A 17,376-nucleotide genomic window follows, 5' to 3' on the forward strand; every position below is an offset into this window, starting at 1 on the left:
TTATCCAAAGAAAAGATTATATTTAACTTTGTTCCTGTTTGGAAATTGCTTCTGGATTTTGTGCTTGCAATGGAAAAAAATATATATATGAAACTTCGATTTTGCTTTTGCTAATTAGATAGGTTTGTTGTTATAGAAATGGCTAGTACATACTGTTGCGTAACAGTAAAAAGTTGAGGTTGTAATGTTGTTATCTTCTCCTGTACTAAAGAGAGTTGGAAGATAGTGCCTTTTTCTTTCCTCTTCCCTCTTTACACCTTTTTCCTCCTCCCCCACTCCTCCTCCTCCTCCTCCCCCTCCCCCTCCTAGTTTTCTATCCCTTTTTTGAATTTGCCTTTGTATTTTAAATGTTCATCAACTAATGCAAACGTGAAGCTGAAGAGAGAGGAGGAGGGAGAATGGCTGTGTTAGGCGTGTGTGTTGCCCGCAGTTCGTAAGGACGAATTAACCTTAAAGTCCGTTTATCAGAGCGGCTCCTATATTTCGATCTTAATAATAAAATTCCTCGGCTGCATTGGGGAGTTTTAGAAGATACGGTGTAGCCCCGTCTGGGAGAAACTGAACCTAACATTAACCCCACACTTCCCCCGCACTGCAAAGATGCTCCGGAGGTAGCATAAGCTTGCATTTAATGCGCAAAATGAATAGCTGAGCTCTAAATGGACTCCCCGGGAGGGTGGTGGGACCCGTGGAGGGAGCCGTTAATGGGTTGCCACGTTATTGGTGCTAATCACTTAAAATGTGCTCCTTTATTAGGAGCTTTAATGAGAGCCACTTAAACTGTGCATTAAAAAGAGGAACTGCAGAGAAGAATGGTGAACTGGGTGGCAGACACTCGTAAGTCTAATTGAAATGCTTTTAGTACAGGGGGGAAAAGTTACCAGAAGCCAGTAATTCTTTGCACTTTAAAAAAAAACAACACTAAAACCTTCCATCACGTAGCATCGATTAATGTTTTGTTGTTCGGGGCTTGGGAATTGTATTTTAGTTTTGTCAGCTTTCTCCCCCTTTCCCCCCCCATGTCCATTCCTTTTCTTCTTCACCCTACTTTTATCAGAATAACAGCTGGAAGGGAACTCAAGGGAACTAGCCCAGCTCGCCCTCTACCATTCCAGACAAGGGGCTCTCCAGTCTCTTCTTAAAAACCTCCAGTGTTGGCAGCACCCACAACTTCTGATGGCAAGTTGTCCACTGGTTAATTGTTCTCACTGTTAGGAAATCTCTCCTTAATTCTAGGTTGCTTCTCTCCTTGATTAATTTCCATCCGTTGCTTCTTGTCCTGCCCTTAGGGGCTTTGGAGAAGAGCTTGATCCCCTTCTTCTTTGTGGCAGCTCCTCAAATATTGGAAGACTGCTGTCGTGTTCCCCCCTACTCCTTCTTTTCTCTAGACTGGCCAAACCCAAATCCTGCAACCTTTCTTCATATGTTTTTGTCTCCGGGCCTTTAACCGTCTTAGTTGCTCTTCTTTGCACTTTTTCCAAAGTCTCAACATTTTTTTTTTGTCATGTGGTGACCAAAACTGGATGCGGTTATTCCAGGTGTGGCCTTACTAAGACTTTATAAAGCAGTACTAAATGATCTTGATTCTATGCCTCTTGTTTATACAACCCGGGATTGTCTTAGCTTTTTTGGCTGCTGCTACACACGGCTGGCTCATATTCCAGCGATCATCCACTAGGACTCCAAGATCCCTCTCACAGTTACTGTTTTTGATCCAGGTCTTGCCTGTACTTTTTATTTTTGCTGCCTAAATGTAAAACTTTGCTTTTCTCCACATTAAAATTCATTTTGTTGGATAGGGCCCATCTGCAGGCTTTCCCCTCCTCCACCTTCAAATAAAATTGAGCCTTCCTTCTCCTTTTTTAATAACCTGTCTATGTTTCTTTGTACTAGCTTGAACACCTGGTCAGACAGTCAGTATGTGTCTCCGGCAGCCACTTGAATTCCAAATGGGTTAATTCTGCCTCGGCGTTAGCTTTACTTTGACATAGGATCTAATGAGACACTGCTTTTTTTAAATAATATTTTTGAGTGGGAAGAAAAATCCTATTAAAGAAAACATTCCCCAGCAGGTACTTTACAAGAGCATTGGCCTATAATTCTCTAACCTCTAACAGTCCCGGTCAATGTTGCATAATCATTTAAAGTGAAGAGATTTTTTTTTAAAAAGTGAGAATGCAGATATGTCAAGAACACCTGTTCCACAGTAGCTGGAAGAACCTAACATGCCGTGGAATTCCTTTTATTTTTAAAAAAAATGACAGAAAAGGAGACCGAATCTCTACATCAAACGCTCATATTGAAGGGTCCGTAGGGAATAAACCAAAATTTTCCTGAACAATAAAATCAAAAGCATTCATATAACGGGCAGGTGGGTTTTTTTTTTTCCTCCTCTACATGAGGAGAATCTGTAAAGTGATGCATGTCCTCTTCCTGATGTTCTGCCACATGTTTTCTTATTTATTCGATTTCTGTGGCCGTCCACTTCGACAGGGGAGGAGAATCTGGGTGGGTTTACAAGGATTAAAAAACATCAGGAGGAGAAGGAAGCTCCGTTGGGCTTTTCGGAAGCTACTGTTTGCAGACCCCACTACAGAGCATCACCCACAAGGAGGGGGAAACACTGAGAAGAAAGATAAAACAACCTTTTAAGATTTGGAACGTGCGGTTCCTCTTGGAAAAGTGAAGCCAGCAAAGCATCTGATTAGAAGAGGCAGGAAAAAAAAAAAAGCCAGATTGTATGCTGAATGCAAGGTGGCTGTAGCACATGGAATGATAAGATTGACGTATCAGATTAAAAATCAGGAATCCGGCAACACCTTTTCTGACTTAAGAGGTTGTGTTGAAAAGGCAAAAGCTTTTGTGAGGGCCAGGCTCTGTAGTGGGGCATGCAGACGGCGCCTTCAAAAAAAGCTTCTTCTTTCTGATGTTTTTAACTTTTGTGGGGCCCCCAAGATGCACTTTTTCTAATAATGTTTGTCACCATGGATTAACACAGCTCTCCTACGACAACAGCTCAAAGCAACATGAGCGTTGGAGGTAATCTTTACCGTCTGGATCAGAATTGGGGTCTGTCTTCTACCCCGTGAAAAATGCTAGACCTTTCCTGCCAGATCAGATTGAAGGACTATCTTTGCTATCTTCTGACCTAGCAGAGTTTGATGCTTGAGACCCTAGAACAGGGGTGTCAAAACTCAAGGTCAGGGGGCTCAGATCTGGCCCAGGGGGAGCGTGTGCTTAGATCTGTCCCATGGGGCCACCCTGGAAACATCGAAGGATCGGCCTGCGGTGCCTCTGCCAGCAAAAATGGAGCTCGGTAAGGCTGCAGGTGGCTCTCCAGAGCTAAGTTTTCCCTGGCAGAGGGTTGCGGGAGGCAGTCATAGCCAAAAACTGAGCGTGGGAGCCCTGTTTTCGCTGGCAAAGCGCTCGGGCCACCACAGACACCCCCAACACAAGTGATGCCGAGCTGGCCACACACCCCGCCCCCCCAAGTCAAACACAACCCTGATGCATCCCTCAATAAAATCAAGTTTGACAGCCCTGCCCTAGAAAGAGGGCAGAGAAAAGCCACATAGGTGCTTAAGGGTCTGGGGGCAAACAAGCCATGAATCGTTGTAGGAACTGGGTACATCTGGTTTAATGAAGAGAAGGACATTGGGCTGATGTGGTTGCAGTCTTCCAGTACAGGTATTCTTTGACTTACAACAGTTCATTTAGTGACCGTTCAAAGTTACGATGGCACTGAAAAAGATGACTTATGGCCACACTTCACACTTTACACTTAGGACCATTGCAGAATCCCCATGGTCACGTGATTGACATTCAGATGCTTGACAACTGACTCACACTTATGACGGTTGCAGTGTCACGGAGTCATGTGATCCCCTTTTGTGACCTTCTGACAAGCAAAGTCAATGAGGAAACCAGATTGCCCTAACAACCATGTCACTAATATAACAGCTGCAGCGATTCACTTAACAACTAGGACAAGAAAAATCGTCAAATAGGGCAAAACTCACTCGATAAATTTCTCACTCAACAGCATACATTTTGGGCTCAGTTGTGGTCGTACGTTGGACTACCTCTATTTGAGGGAACCGCCCCAGAGAAGAGGGAGTCCAGCTATTCTCCAAAGGGTCTGAGGGAAGGAGAAGAAGCAACGGATGGAAACCGATCGAGGAGAGAAGCAACCTGGAACTCAGGAGGAATTTCCTGACAGAACTTAGAATGAATGGAAGGACCTTCTCCACGGCTGGAGATTTTCAATAAAAGATTGGACAAATATTTTGTCTGGGATGGTATAAAGATTCCTCCCTTGGGCAAAGGGGTGTACTAGAGGATCTCTCAGGTCCCTTCCAGCCCTATCATTCCATGAAAACGACGTGCAGAGTCCTACCCGCCCCCCCCCCCCAGGGGTCCATTCAAACGCCCAGGGTCTCCAAGCCACAGAGTCTCTTGCTGGAGAGAACCCAAGTGGGGGGGGGGGTCTTCTAGGCATTTGCAATCCATTTTGTGGGCTTGTTGGGACGGTTGATTCAGGAGGGAGAGAATTGTAGGGGCGATAAACCTTTGACTCTTTCCCCTTATCGACCTAGGGCCAAAGCTCCACTGAATAATAGCCAGTTTCCCAACTCTACAGTTGTGCGATTCAAAGCGAATTTGTTGTGTCCTGCACAACAGAATTCTTTAAAAAATATTTTTTTTTTCTCCTGTGTTCAGCATAAAGAGCTAAGGCTGGGTTTTGGCCGCTTGCCTGCCTTATCATCGGTGTGAAAAGCATTTCATTTCCATAGACCTCAAGCAAACGCAGAAGGATAGCGAACAAATAATACCAAGGCTGCGGTGAAACTCACTTGTTCGGCTTCTTGTAATTCATTTGCACGGATGCCACACAGCTGCCGTAATAATACAAATGTTGGCAAAAGGGGTTTGCTTGATCGAGCAAGGAAAAAAAAATATATTTTTTTTTTTGCGAGAACAGTCCAGATTTCAAGCTCGTACCTCGCGCGATGAACAGAGTGCCTTTTAACACATTTCAACATAATAAAAGCACTGGCTTTTATTAAGCACTTTTATTTCATAATAGGGGCATGTTAAAATATTTCTACATTGTACCTGCGTTTTGGTCCACAGGCTGCCCTAAGGCATATAAACCTAAAATCAGGAACCCAGGCAAACATCCCCCTTAATGTAGTCAACACACCCCCTTTTATCTGCAGTGTAAGTACCAGGTTCACTGGGGTTGAGATAAATTTACAATAGATTAAATTTAAAGGTGCACGTTTAGCTTAAAAGAGCTGCCAAGTGTGGCAACGGCATTTCTATGTTGCAAAAATTGCGCGCAGGTAGTCCTTGACTGAACGACCACAATGGAGCCCAACATTTCTGTTGATAAGCAAAATGATTCTCAAGTACGTTTTGCCTCATTTGCCCCACCGTTGCTAAGTGAACCACTGCAATATGTCCCAAAGGGGCTTTTTTTTTTTTTCAAGAGGCGACTGGACTTTCTGGTTTTTTCTTCGAAGACGTTTCACTTCTCATCCGAGGAGCTTCTTCAGCTCCAGCTGAATGGTGGGGAAATGGAAGGATTGATGCTCCTCGCAGACAGCTGGTCATTTGCAACCTTTTTAGAGTCCTTGCAGTTTTTTTTTTTTTTTAAAAAGCACCTTTATGACAACCATGACCTGGATGACTGAGATTCTCCATAAACAACCACTGCAGTTGGTAAGTTAGCAACCCCAGTTGTTCAGTGAATCTGGCTTCCCCATTGACTTTTGCTTGTCCGAAGGTCGCAAAAGGAGGAATCGCGTGACCCAGAAGAGACACTGCAACCATCCTAAATAAACTACCGGTACTGTTTTCCAAAGGAAAATAATTCTTTTTGATGGTGACGAATCAGCTGAAACTTTCGTTTTACCGGCATCTGTGGAAAGGGGACACGTTATGGGGAGGCGAGAGAAATACCTCCTTTCTGCTTGTTTCTTTAGGGAGTGAAAAAGGCTTGTCTGGCTTTGAAGTCTGATCTGGGAACCTCTTGGTGGTGCACCTTTCACAACTTGTGCATGCTAGAAAAATGTGTTCCTTGCGTACCCAGCAACCTTTGAGATTATTCGCCGCTTTATTTTTGTTGGCCAAGGAGATTGCAGGTGTGGTATTTCTGGAGACCTGGTGAGACTTAACTCTTGTTGTTTTTCCCCCCGCTTCCTTTTGTAGGATTTTTTCCTGGGAGCTCTCAGGGATGCGATGCCTTCCTGCGACACAAGATGACCCTCATTTCACCTTCCATCTTGAAAAAATACAGCATCCCTTTTGACCGGGTAGGTACCCAGACCGTTTGCAGGAAACCACCTGCTGATCCTGAGAAAGTTTTCCTTTCCAAGGGAGGAGCAGGAAGGAAAAAGTCACAGAAGCCTCTGGGACCCTGGGGGTCAGACTGCACTAAAAACAGGGACCAGGGCAGTAGTCCTCAACTTACACTCACCATCGGGACCGGAAAATGTATTGTTAAGTGGTGTGGTTGTTAAGCGAGACATCATCTGATTGCACCCAGTTTTACAACATTTTTAACCACAGTTGTTAAGGGAATTACATGGTTGTTAACCGAATCATATGGTTTCCCCAACGATTGATTGTTGGAAGCTGGCTGGAAAGTTGCAAATGGTGATCACACGACCCCGGAAGGCTGCCAGTTGAAGTCCACAAGTCTTAAAAGTTGCCACGGTTGGGCAGCCGTGGTTTAAGTCAGGAGTCCCCAACCTTTGGGCCACAGCCTATACATAACTGGGCCATGGGAGCATTGCAGGGGCTCATGGCCCCACTCGTGCAGATGTGGGCACTCACGGCTCCATCTGCCTGAGCAACGAGTAGTTGCACATGTGCGCGCATATCCTCCTGCCCCACCCACAAAGCCATCTCCCCCGGTCTAACTCTGGGCTACCAACCCGGAAAGGTTGGGAAAATTCTGGTTTAAATGATGGTGACTCATTTGATTAGAATGCAGTATTGCAGGTAACTCCGTCCACTGCCAGCAGTTCGATCCTGACCGGCTCAAGGTGGAGTCAGCCTTTCCCCCTCCCGAGGTCGGGAAAATGAGGACCCAGATTGTTGAGGGGCGACAGACTGACTGTGTAAACCGCTTAAGAGAGGGCCGTAAAGCACAGTGAAGGAGTATAGAAGTGTTAAGTGCTGCTGCTATCTGTCTCCCCTCACCCTCATCTCATCGAGAACTAAGTTACAAGCTCTGGCAACGAGACAATAACGCGTTGCTAAATTTAACTGTATCTCCAGGTGCACATTTCTACATCTTGACTTTGTTATTGTAAACCAAACCTTATGCTTGGGAGGCGGTGGGGTGGGGGAGTTCTCTATTTCTCTCTCTATATATATGCAAAAGCACTTCCTGCACCGAGTTTTCAAAGCTAGGGCTCACTCAGCTACCTAAATCATGAACTTCCCACCCCAGTTTTGCAACTATGCAAATGGTGGCTTGGTTCACCCGCAAGCCTCCAGCTGGGTGAGCAGATGGCGCAAGAAAACTCTGCTTCGGATGGCTCAGCGCAGGCTGTTCGTACAGGTGGCTCGGGAAGAGATCCGGCATCTGAATTAAACTGTTGTGATTACAGGAGGTGCTTTTTTTAAAAAAAAAATTTCCCCTGCATAACTCAATCTTGTCCCCCTGGTTTCTGGTTTCACCTTCCCATCCATGGGTTAACCGTCGGTGTCGGAGGAACATATTTACATGGAAGAATAAGGCGAAAAGGGAGACAAATCACATCTGCTAAATGCAGCACTTTTTATTGTTCAAAAGAAGAAAAAAAAGAATATTCATAGCTCAGGGTTGAAATGAGGGGTGCGCTTGGTGCTCTCTGAGCTTGGCTGTTTTCCTACAGGTGTTTCATGACCCAACTAGGGAATGTCATCAGTGCTAGGAGGGAGTGGGTTTGCAGAGAGGAGGGGTGTGGGGTCCTAGGTGCTCTTTCTGAGCTTGGGTGTTTCCTTGGAGACGTTTCATGACCCAACTAGGTAACATTAGTGTTAGAAGGGAGTGGAATTCAATCTTTGTTTATATACTAGCGATTGCCCTGTCAATGTTGTGGCAAGCTTTCTTGATTAGGCTGCTGTCTACTATTTACTATTGTTCGTCTGAGTTGGTAGTTCCTGGATTGGGGTATTGTTTATTGCTTGATCGTTGGTTTAATATTAAACTTAGTATTCATCTTTGCTGATCTGGCAGCTGATTGCTGGCAGGGAGGTGTTTGGGTTATTTTTTTGTTTCCTCTTTGGCTTTTTGACCATCTCTTTTGAACGGTGTGTAGATATTGTTTATCTCTATGTGTCTGTTGATGGCCGATTTATCTGAGTAATCCTCTAGTATTTTTAGACATGGTTTTGTCCGGGATGCTCACTGTTTCCCAATTAAACCTATGGCGAAGTCTGACCCTGTGTTATGCAATTAAGGCGCTTTCAGTGTGTTTTCTGACCGCTGTTTGGTGTTCAGGGATGCCCTCTGCTAGTCTTCTGCCTGTTTGTCCTACATAGTGACGGTTGCATAGTTGACTCCTGTTTTTTTTTTCTTTCCTGGGTCTGCTAGATCTTTTGGTTGACTTAACCATGTTCGGGAGGGCTTGACTTGTGTTGCTCCTTCGTTAGCTTTTGATTGATGTGAGGGGCTTTTGCACTCTTGCTCAGGTTTCAAGAACTTACATTGTGCGTCAGATTGTGGTTCATCCATTGGGTGGATTTCATTAGGGATCTATTTCATCTTTGGGGGTGATGTAACATTGCTCACTTCATTCTTGGGGTTAAGATTTCCACCCAGTCAAATGCTCCAGCCCTCCCTCCCTTAGCCCAACTCATTTCACAGCGTTGTGGAGAGGGCTATTACTGTATGTTTGATATCTTGAATTGTTTATAAAAAATAATAAAACAGGATAAGTATAAATAAGTTACCCGACCCTAAGAAATACCAAGTATTCCTTCTGTTTGTCACATTCATTCCTCCAGGAAGGAGGCTCCATGGTGCTTCTCAACAGAAGGCAACCCTTGCATCTGCCTAAGGCCCATCCTGCCCAGCCAGTGGGCCCTGTAGTCCAAAGCATCTGGAGAGCAACCGGTTAGCCTGACCAGGATCTGCCTGCCGTGATGGGGAAAAAAATAAGGAGGGATCTGATCAGGATGCCTTGGATAGATTGATGTTATTTTCCTCAGGTCATTTAGAGCCACATAGTTGAATATAAAAACCTTTCATTGACCTGATAGCAAATCAACGGCTAATGCAGTGCTTTCAGCAGCTGCCTTATTTAAGGTAGACTGGAAGATGAAGGACACCGAACGGCTGTTTTTATAAAAAAAAAAAAAACAAGCCAGAAATCATTCTGTCTCCATATTAAAGCTGTCAGGGTGAGTCGAGGAAGAAATACCCTTTTAGTCCCTGGTGCTCTAAGCATTTCTGAATGGTTTTTCTCCTATGCCTAATTCCCCCTTTGTCTTCCTTGCCTTCTTTCAGCCTGTCCTTCCACTCTCCTTAAAATAAAATAAAAAATAAAACTAAATAAAGGATATTTTGTGTGTGTGTGTGTCCTCTGAGTAAATGGCATTAAGTAGTCTTGAAAGGAGGACCCTTCACAGCAGGGAAGAATATGAAAATAAGATTCCTTTGACTCACCGCACGCCAGAGAAGGGGCTCAATTTTCTCCATTAGGGCTTTTCTGTAGGGCTGCTTTTTTCCCCCCCTCCCTGACACTGGATTCGTTACAGGAAGTCAGTTTGGGTCAGCTGCAACATTGGGTAGAATGTGAGGAAAATCAGGCCAAAACAAAAAAAAAAAATTCCCCCCCTTTTTTTGAGTCTGTCACAGACTTCACTTGAAAATCAAATGTTGGAGAAGGAGGCTTAGAACGTTGCTAAATCTCGACCCTTTTCGGTGGAGGGAAAAGCGGGCGTTAATTTAGCATTTACTAAGGAAATTTAAATGGCCGCCCAGCTCGGTCATGGTGACTCGGAAGGCTTACAGAAATCAAACCCAGCTACAAACTTCAATAACCACCACCCCCATCCCCCTCGGTGACAACACAGGGAGCCCTCAACTTACAACCCCCAATTGAGCCCCAAATTCCTGTTGCTAAGCGAGAAAGTCATGAAATGAATTCCACCGCATTTGATGACCTTTCTTGTCACAGTTGTTAAATGGATCACTGCAATTGTTCAGTGAGTCTGGCTTCTTCCCGTTGACTTGGCTTGCTGGAAAGTCGCGAAAAGTGATCACATTGCAACCGTCATAAATATGAGCCAGGTGCCCCGTGTCCGAATTTGGATCAAGTGACCGTGAGGATGCTGCAACGGTCATGTGAAAAATAAGTCATTAGTCATTTTTTTTCCAGTGCCGTTGTAAACTTGGAACAGTCGCTCAATGAACTGTTGTATCAAAATACCAATACAGAGAAGGCGCTTCTTCTTGGTGCTACCAAGGAGGCCGCCTTAAGGTAGGGGACCCATAACATCTTTCCAATCTTATCTCCATCGGAACGATGCTCCATGGGGAGCCACCACAGAGAAGGCCCTTCTTTTTGGTCCTGCCAGATGGACCTCCTTAAGACAGGGGAGCCATAACATCTTCTTTCCAATCTTATCTCCATAGAGATGATGTCCATGGGGAGGGAGCCTTCTTCTTAGTCCCACCAGGTGGACAAGAAGCAATGGATGGAAACGAATCAAGGAGAAAAGCAATTAGAACTAAGAAATTCCCTGACAGAACAATTAATGAGTGGAACAACTTACCTCCAGAAGTTGTGAATGCTCCAACACTGGAAGTTTTTAAGACGATGTTGGATAACCATTTGTCTGAAATGATGTAGGGTTTCCTACCTAAGAAGGGGGTTGGACTAGAAGACCTCCAAGGTCCCTTCCAACTCTGCTATTCTACTCTACTCTACTCTACTCTACTCTATTCTTATCCTATCCTATCCTATCCTATCCTATCCTGTCCCATCCCATCATGTCCTATCCTGTCCTGTCCTTTCTATTCCTTAAGATAGGGCACTCATAACGTCTTATTTCCAATCTTATCTCCATAGGGATGATGTTCCACGGGGAGGGAGCCACCACGGACGAGGCCCTTTCTTTTGGTCCTACCAGGTGAACCTCCTTAAGAGAAAGGACCCATAAAAGATCTGCCTCCCTGCTCTAGTGGGTCAGGTAGACGGCCCTTAAATCACCTAACCCTAAGCCACATAAGGCTTTAAAGGTGACAACCGTCACCTTGAGATGGACCTGGAAGCAAGCTGTCAGCCAGTGCAGCTCCCACAAGAGATGTGACATGAGTACAAATCTAGACATGCACAGAACTCTGCGGGATCTCACATTTTGTGAACCAATGGAAGATTCCCCTTCGTGGAGTCTTGCGTTGTTTGTTCTCCCGTGAGCTGTTCAGAGCTTCCAGAAGTGGGAGGTGCTTCAGTCTCTTCTGGAAAGGCTGGGCTTAAAACTCCGGGACGCTCCTCCTCCTCCACAGGACACCTCCTCAGCGTCCCCCAGTTTTAGCTCAGCCTTCGTGGTAAGAGGTTGTGCACTCCCTGACTGGAACGGTTTTCTGATTCAGGTTTGCTGTCCGGTTATTTCGGCTTGTAAAAATCTTCCCCATTTAATTTGGCTTTTTTCAGGCTTGTGCCTCTATTAGGTTGCCTCGATCAGTTTAAAAAACAGTTTCATTGTAACTAGCGGAGCCTGCCACTCTGGGGCAGCCTGAGGCGACCGCCTCAGGCAATTACCTTATCTAACTTTCCGATTGTCTTCTCTGCGATCGCAGCGGAGCACTCGCAGCCATGGCTCACTTCGCCTTGCCGTTTCATCTGACAGGGGCATTTAACTCGCAAGTTAAAGTCTCAGCAGCAGCAGCTCGTTATAATTCTCAGGCATTAGCAGCGGAAATTCTGGCTTCCCGCCTTTTTTAACGGCTGGCTCAAGTTTGCGCCTAAATATCACAGGTGCCATTCCCCACTGGTTTCCTTTTTTGGGGACCGGGGCAGTATGTTCCCTGGGTTTAGCTTTCCCTTGTCTGGCCGACGTTGGATTGCCAGGCTAGTCATTAAAAAGGAATTTCCTTGCAGTTGCCTTTGGATCATTTCTTTGGAGTGAAGCCGCAAGTGGAGTGTTCTACTTTCAACCACAGGGGAAGACATCACCCCAAAGTACAAATATTAATAATAATATTTTTTTAAAAAAATTAATTAATTAAAAATTAAAGTCAGAGGCAAGAGAATCAGTCATCCACAATGGAAGGTGACAACGCTTTCCGCTCCAAGTCAAATAAGTCCCGAGATAAGCCAGTAGGCCCCAAAAAGGCCTCTAAGGTGACGGATAAGGATGCCCATAGACGGCACCTAGCTTTGGAAAGGCAATTGTAGAAACGAGCCAGGGAGGCAGACAAGATGGCTATGACACAACAGTCTGATCAGAACCCAAGCCCATTGATGGCGCCCTATGACTTATCTACCCATCCCAGGCAGGCTGTTTCTGGACAAGCTCTCTTAGGCACATCTCCTCCAATGAGCCACTGCCCGGCTAATCCCAGAGGCAACCTTCACCCCTACGGTCACTGGCTTAAGACAGGAGGAGGGATTACCTGAGACTATCCCCATTGAAATGAGGCAATGGATGGAGATGGCAATTCAAAGGGGCATTGTGGCTGGAGTTCAGCAATCCATCAGGACCAGACACTTCTCAGCCGCTTCGGATGCAGGATCCCTGTCCGCTCGATCCTTTGCGGATATCAGACAACATCAAACTCAGATATTCCCCAGTATTCCTAACATACCAGCCCAGGGTCTTCGGGAAGAGGTGGACTTTGAGGATCAGGATGTTCCCATCAGATGGACTTGGGGTTGTCAGAGGCTGACCCACTAGAACGGGGAATGTCGGATGACGAAGGCCTCATTCCGGACCAACCTACTTTTTCTGGCCTTTTTCGCCCGCACCTCTTTAAATCCTTACTGTTCAAGGCAAAGAACACCGCTAAACTAGGCACATCAAACCCTCATCCATTGTCAACAGGGTCTCAGGACGAATCCGAGGATCTAATATTCTCACAACCGGCTAATGAGGCGGAAACTATTCCTGTCTCTCGTATGTTTGCTGAATTAGTACAAAATCAATGGGCATCAGCAGCATCCTACCCAGCCCCAACAGGGTACGATAAACGACATTATAATTTGGCACCAGAGTTTTCAAATTTTCTCAAAACGCCGGAGGTGGATGAGCCCATTGTGGCACTGGCCTGTTCTTCAACCTTTTCCAACGAGGCCGAGGAAGCTCTGAGACTGGAAGAAAAGAGAGCAGAGTTGGCACTCCGTAGGGCGCACGTTTCTGACGCCTGGGCCATTAGGGCAGCTACAACAGCGTCCTTTTTTACACAGTCCTCCCTCTGATGGCTCTTCCACTTGAGGGATATATTGCCGGTGTCAAATGTCAGAGCCCACCAAGACATAGCTAAAATTATTGCAGCAGCGGAATTCTCCGCCAACGCCACATTTAGTGCAGTCAAATTCTCGTCTAGGGCCATAGCATCTCACGTATCAGCACAGAGACTGCTATGGCTCAGGCATTGGCAGGCAGATACCAAGCATAAATGCAAGTTGGCATTAGCCCCAATATCGGGGGATACATTATTTGGCAGTGTCTTGGACCCCCTCCTTATAGAGAATAGAAACAAGAAAAAAGTGCTTCCCCCTCTTTTTCGGAGGTCTGAAAACAGAACACCTCAGTTGTTTCGAAGGGATTCCTTTCGGCCCTACTATCAAGGCCCATACATTCCCAGATCTCAGAGAACATCAGGCTACAAGCCCAGTTTTAGACAGGATAGGTCTGAATCTTCCGATAGAGGTCAGCGGGGAGGCCAGAACAGAAGAAACCCCAGAGGCACTGGAGGCCGATTTTTTTCGTCGCTCCAAGTGAGTCCTTGACAGCAGTTTCCATTGGAGAGCGGCTAAAATTGTTTGCTGATTAATGGGACAGCTCCACCTCTGATGCGTGGGTCAAGGACACTATTAGGTTTGGTTTGGCGCTAGAGTGTCAATCCTCCCTCCCAAACTTTTTCATTAGGAGCCCTAGGTCCACGGACCCCATTAAGAGGGTGTTGATGCAGGAGGCTATCAATCATCTTCTACATATTCGGGCCATTAGAGAGGTCCCATCTAAACAGCGGGGTCAACGCTGTTACTCTCTATTGTTTGTGGTCCCAAAGAGTTCAGAGGGCTGGAGGGCAATTCTGGACCTCAAACGTCTGAACAGATCATTGGTTTATCGAAAATTCAAAATGACTACTCTCCAGTCCATTCTGCTCAGCATCAGAGAGAACGATGTCGGCAACCATCACAACTGATGCCAGCCTGGTAGGATGGGGAGCTCACTTCCAATCCCACACTGCGCAGGGAATTTGGACTATTTCCGAACAATCACAAAGCATCAACCTGTTGGAGCTGCGAGCAGTTCACCTGGCCTTACGCAGTTTTCTACCCTTTTTCAATCACACCCACGTTCTGGTCTTGACAGACAATATCACAATCAAGGCCCACGTAAACAGACAGGGGGGTACCCATTCCAAACTTCTGATGCTGGAGATGGCCAAGTTGTTCAAGTGGGCCAAGGCTAATCTGTTTTCGCTCAAAGCAGAACACATATCAGGGGCCTTAAACACACAAGCGGACTGGCTCAGCAGGGCCACGATAGATCAGACAGAGTGGCGCCTACACCGGTCTGTCTTCCAGGAAGCAGTGAGGAGGATTGGGCAACGATCTATTTGCCTCTCCTCTCAATGCCCAATTGCCCCGGTATATTTCAAGGTACCTGACTCGGGGCAGAGGCCATCAATGCCCTGCGATGTCCGTGGCCTCCCGGACTTCTATATGCTTTTCCTCCACTCCCAGTAATCCCCAGGTTGATCCAGAAGTTATTGGAGGAATGAGCAGAATTGATATTGGTCGCCCCTTACTGGCCCAGGTGAATGTGGTTCGCAGATTTACAGGACCTGTCGAGAGAACAACCTTGGAAAATTCCACCGTCAAAGGTTTCCCTCTCCCAAGGGCCGATACTTCACCTGAACCCACAATGGCTCAGTCTAGCTGTATGGAGGTTGAGCGGAGCCGTTTAAGGGCCCAACAGATTTCAGAGGATGCTATTGCCACCATTCAAGCATCCAGATGGTCCTCAACAAATCGTATATACGAGGCCACGTGGTCCACCTTCTGTCGCTGGTGCCAGGGGTCTAAGATCAACCCAACTGCCCCATCAATAGGACAGTTATTGGCCTTTTTACAGGAGGGGTTGACCAAGGGCCTATCTCCAAATACTTTACACAGACAGGCGGCGGCTTTATCCTCAGTGATAGCCTGGGGTGACCTCCATTCCATAGCGGACCATCCACATGTCCGCAGCTTTCTTAACGGTGCTGCAAACTTACGACCTCCTGTAATTCACCACTATCCCACCTGGGACCTCAACAAGGTATTAACCGCACTTACAACTGGCCCGTTCGAGCCTTTAAGAACCACTAGCCTTAAATTCCTGACATATAAGGTGGCCTTCCTAATTGCAATCACATCAGCAAGGAGGATTTCCGAATTGGCGGCATTGTCAATAAGAAAGGACCTGTGTGTGTTTTATGCGGACAGGGTGATTGTCCAATTGGATCCATCGTTCACCCCTAAAGTAAATTCAGCCTTCCACAGAGCGCAGGAGTTGATCCTTCCCAATTTTTGTCCGAAACCATCTCATAGACTGGAGCGTCAATGGCATCGACTTGACGTTTGAAGGGCCTTAAGCATCTATCTAGACCGCACGGCGGCATTTCAAAAATCTGAGGCTCTATTCCTATCCTTCAACCCATCCACTTTAGGACAGAAGGTGTCGTCGATGACCATCGGTAGATGGTTGAGAGCCACCACAGCTAAAAGTTACGAATGCCAGTCCATCTCAGTTCCTAAGGGCATTGCAGCCCACTCAACAAGGAGTGCGGAACATCAGCAGCATGGACCACACGGGCTTCCATAGACGAAATTTGCAGAGCAGCAACTTGGGCTTCACCATCTCCCTTTGTCAGAAATTATAAAATTGATATCTCTGCCTCAGCGGACGCTTCATTTGGCAGAAGAGTCCTGCAGAGGGTCCAAAGAGTTTAGGAGTGGATTTTGATCCAGACGGAGTCCCTCCCTAAGGACAGGCCAAGCTTTGGTATGTCCCACTTCTGGATGCTCTGGACAGCTCATGGGAGAACGGGCGTTGGTACTTACCTGATACGCCCGTTCTCTGTGGGCTGTGAAGAGCATCCAGCCCCACCCATTTCTTTCCGTCTGGTGGGATTCCGTTCCAGTCAGGGATCCAGATTAGGTGATGAGTCCCGGACTTTGGCACTCAGTCTTCGCAAAACTGGGGGACGCTGAGGAGGTGTCCCGTGGAGGAGGAGGAGCGTCCCGGAGTTTTAAGCCCAGCCCTTTCCAGAAGAGACTGAAGCACCTCCCACTTCGGGATGCTCTTCACAGCTCACAGAGAACGGGTGTATCAACGCCCTTTTCCAATCGAAGGAGAGTAAGTAAGTTTTTATCTTTCCTTGCAAAATGCCATCTGGAAAATCCGTTTGTAGAACTTCCTGGCAAACTTTAAACAGGACAAATACCCGGGTATTTATAAATCTGTATAAATAAAAGAGTATTTACTCCTACAAAGAACCCGGATCAATAGTCCAGCTTTTTAATAATTAAAAATGTATATTTCTGTGATCGCCTGTCAATTTCTCCATTTAGCCTGAGAAGCCTTTGCAGAAGTCAGTAAATTGCCTTTCATTGCGAGAGGCAGTGGGTGTTGGCTTTAGTTAATGCTGGTCTCTCCCATCAGCTGGAGCATTTTTCTAATTTATCGGTGGGACATGGTTGACAGGAATGGCTTTAGAACAGATCCGTTCTGGGGCTTGTGATGAAGATAAGCATTGGTATGATTGTCTTTAACAGTGGTGTGACTCAGGGGTGTCCAACCTTGGCCACTTTAAGACTTGTAGACCTCATCTCCCAGAATCCCCCAGGAAGTCCTGAGAGTTGAAGTCCGCAAGTCTTAAAGGAGCCAAGTTTGGACACCCCTGCTCTTAATACATAACCAGTTTTGCTTCATTCAGTAAACTTTCTTTTTTCACAACTATTGCTACTTTTTGGTCAGCATACATCTGAAAATTTATGTATTTCGTTTCCTCATCTTTAGTGAACATCCTACAATGAAATATTCATCTGCTGGCTTTAGCTTTTCATCATTGCAAAAGATTACTTTTTGATACCATAATTTTCAGATCCATTGGCTTTCTTTCATCATGAAATCTTGTCTTGCTGTAGAATTATTCAG

General features: G+C 46.0%; 1 protein-coding gene across 2 annotated transcripts in view; it reads left to right on the forward strand.

Moving 5' to 3' along the window:
• Window positions 1–17,376, forward strand: part of KDM4B (lysine demethylase 4B) — a 233,181-nt gene that overhangs the window by 88,983 nt on the left and 126,822 nt on the right. For both annotated transcript variants that reach the window (XM_087922621.1, XM_087922622.1), the window contains exon 8: window positions 6,214–6,317. In XM_087922621.1, the coding sequence (XP_087778747.1) occupies window positions 6,214–6,317 (104 nt within the window). The remainder of the gene's footprint in view (window positions 1–6,213; window positions 6,318–17,376) is intronic.

This window comes from Pseudonaja textilis, chromosome 1 (genome assembly GCF_049901715.1).
Source record: "Pseudonaja textilis isolate UNSWEBS1 chromosome 1, rPseTex1.2, whole genome shotgun sequence".
Lineage (NCBI taxonomy): Eukaryota > Metazoa > Chordata > Lepidosauria > Squamata > Elapidae > Pseudonaja > Pseudonaja textilis.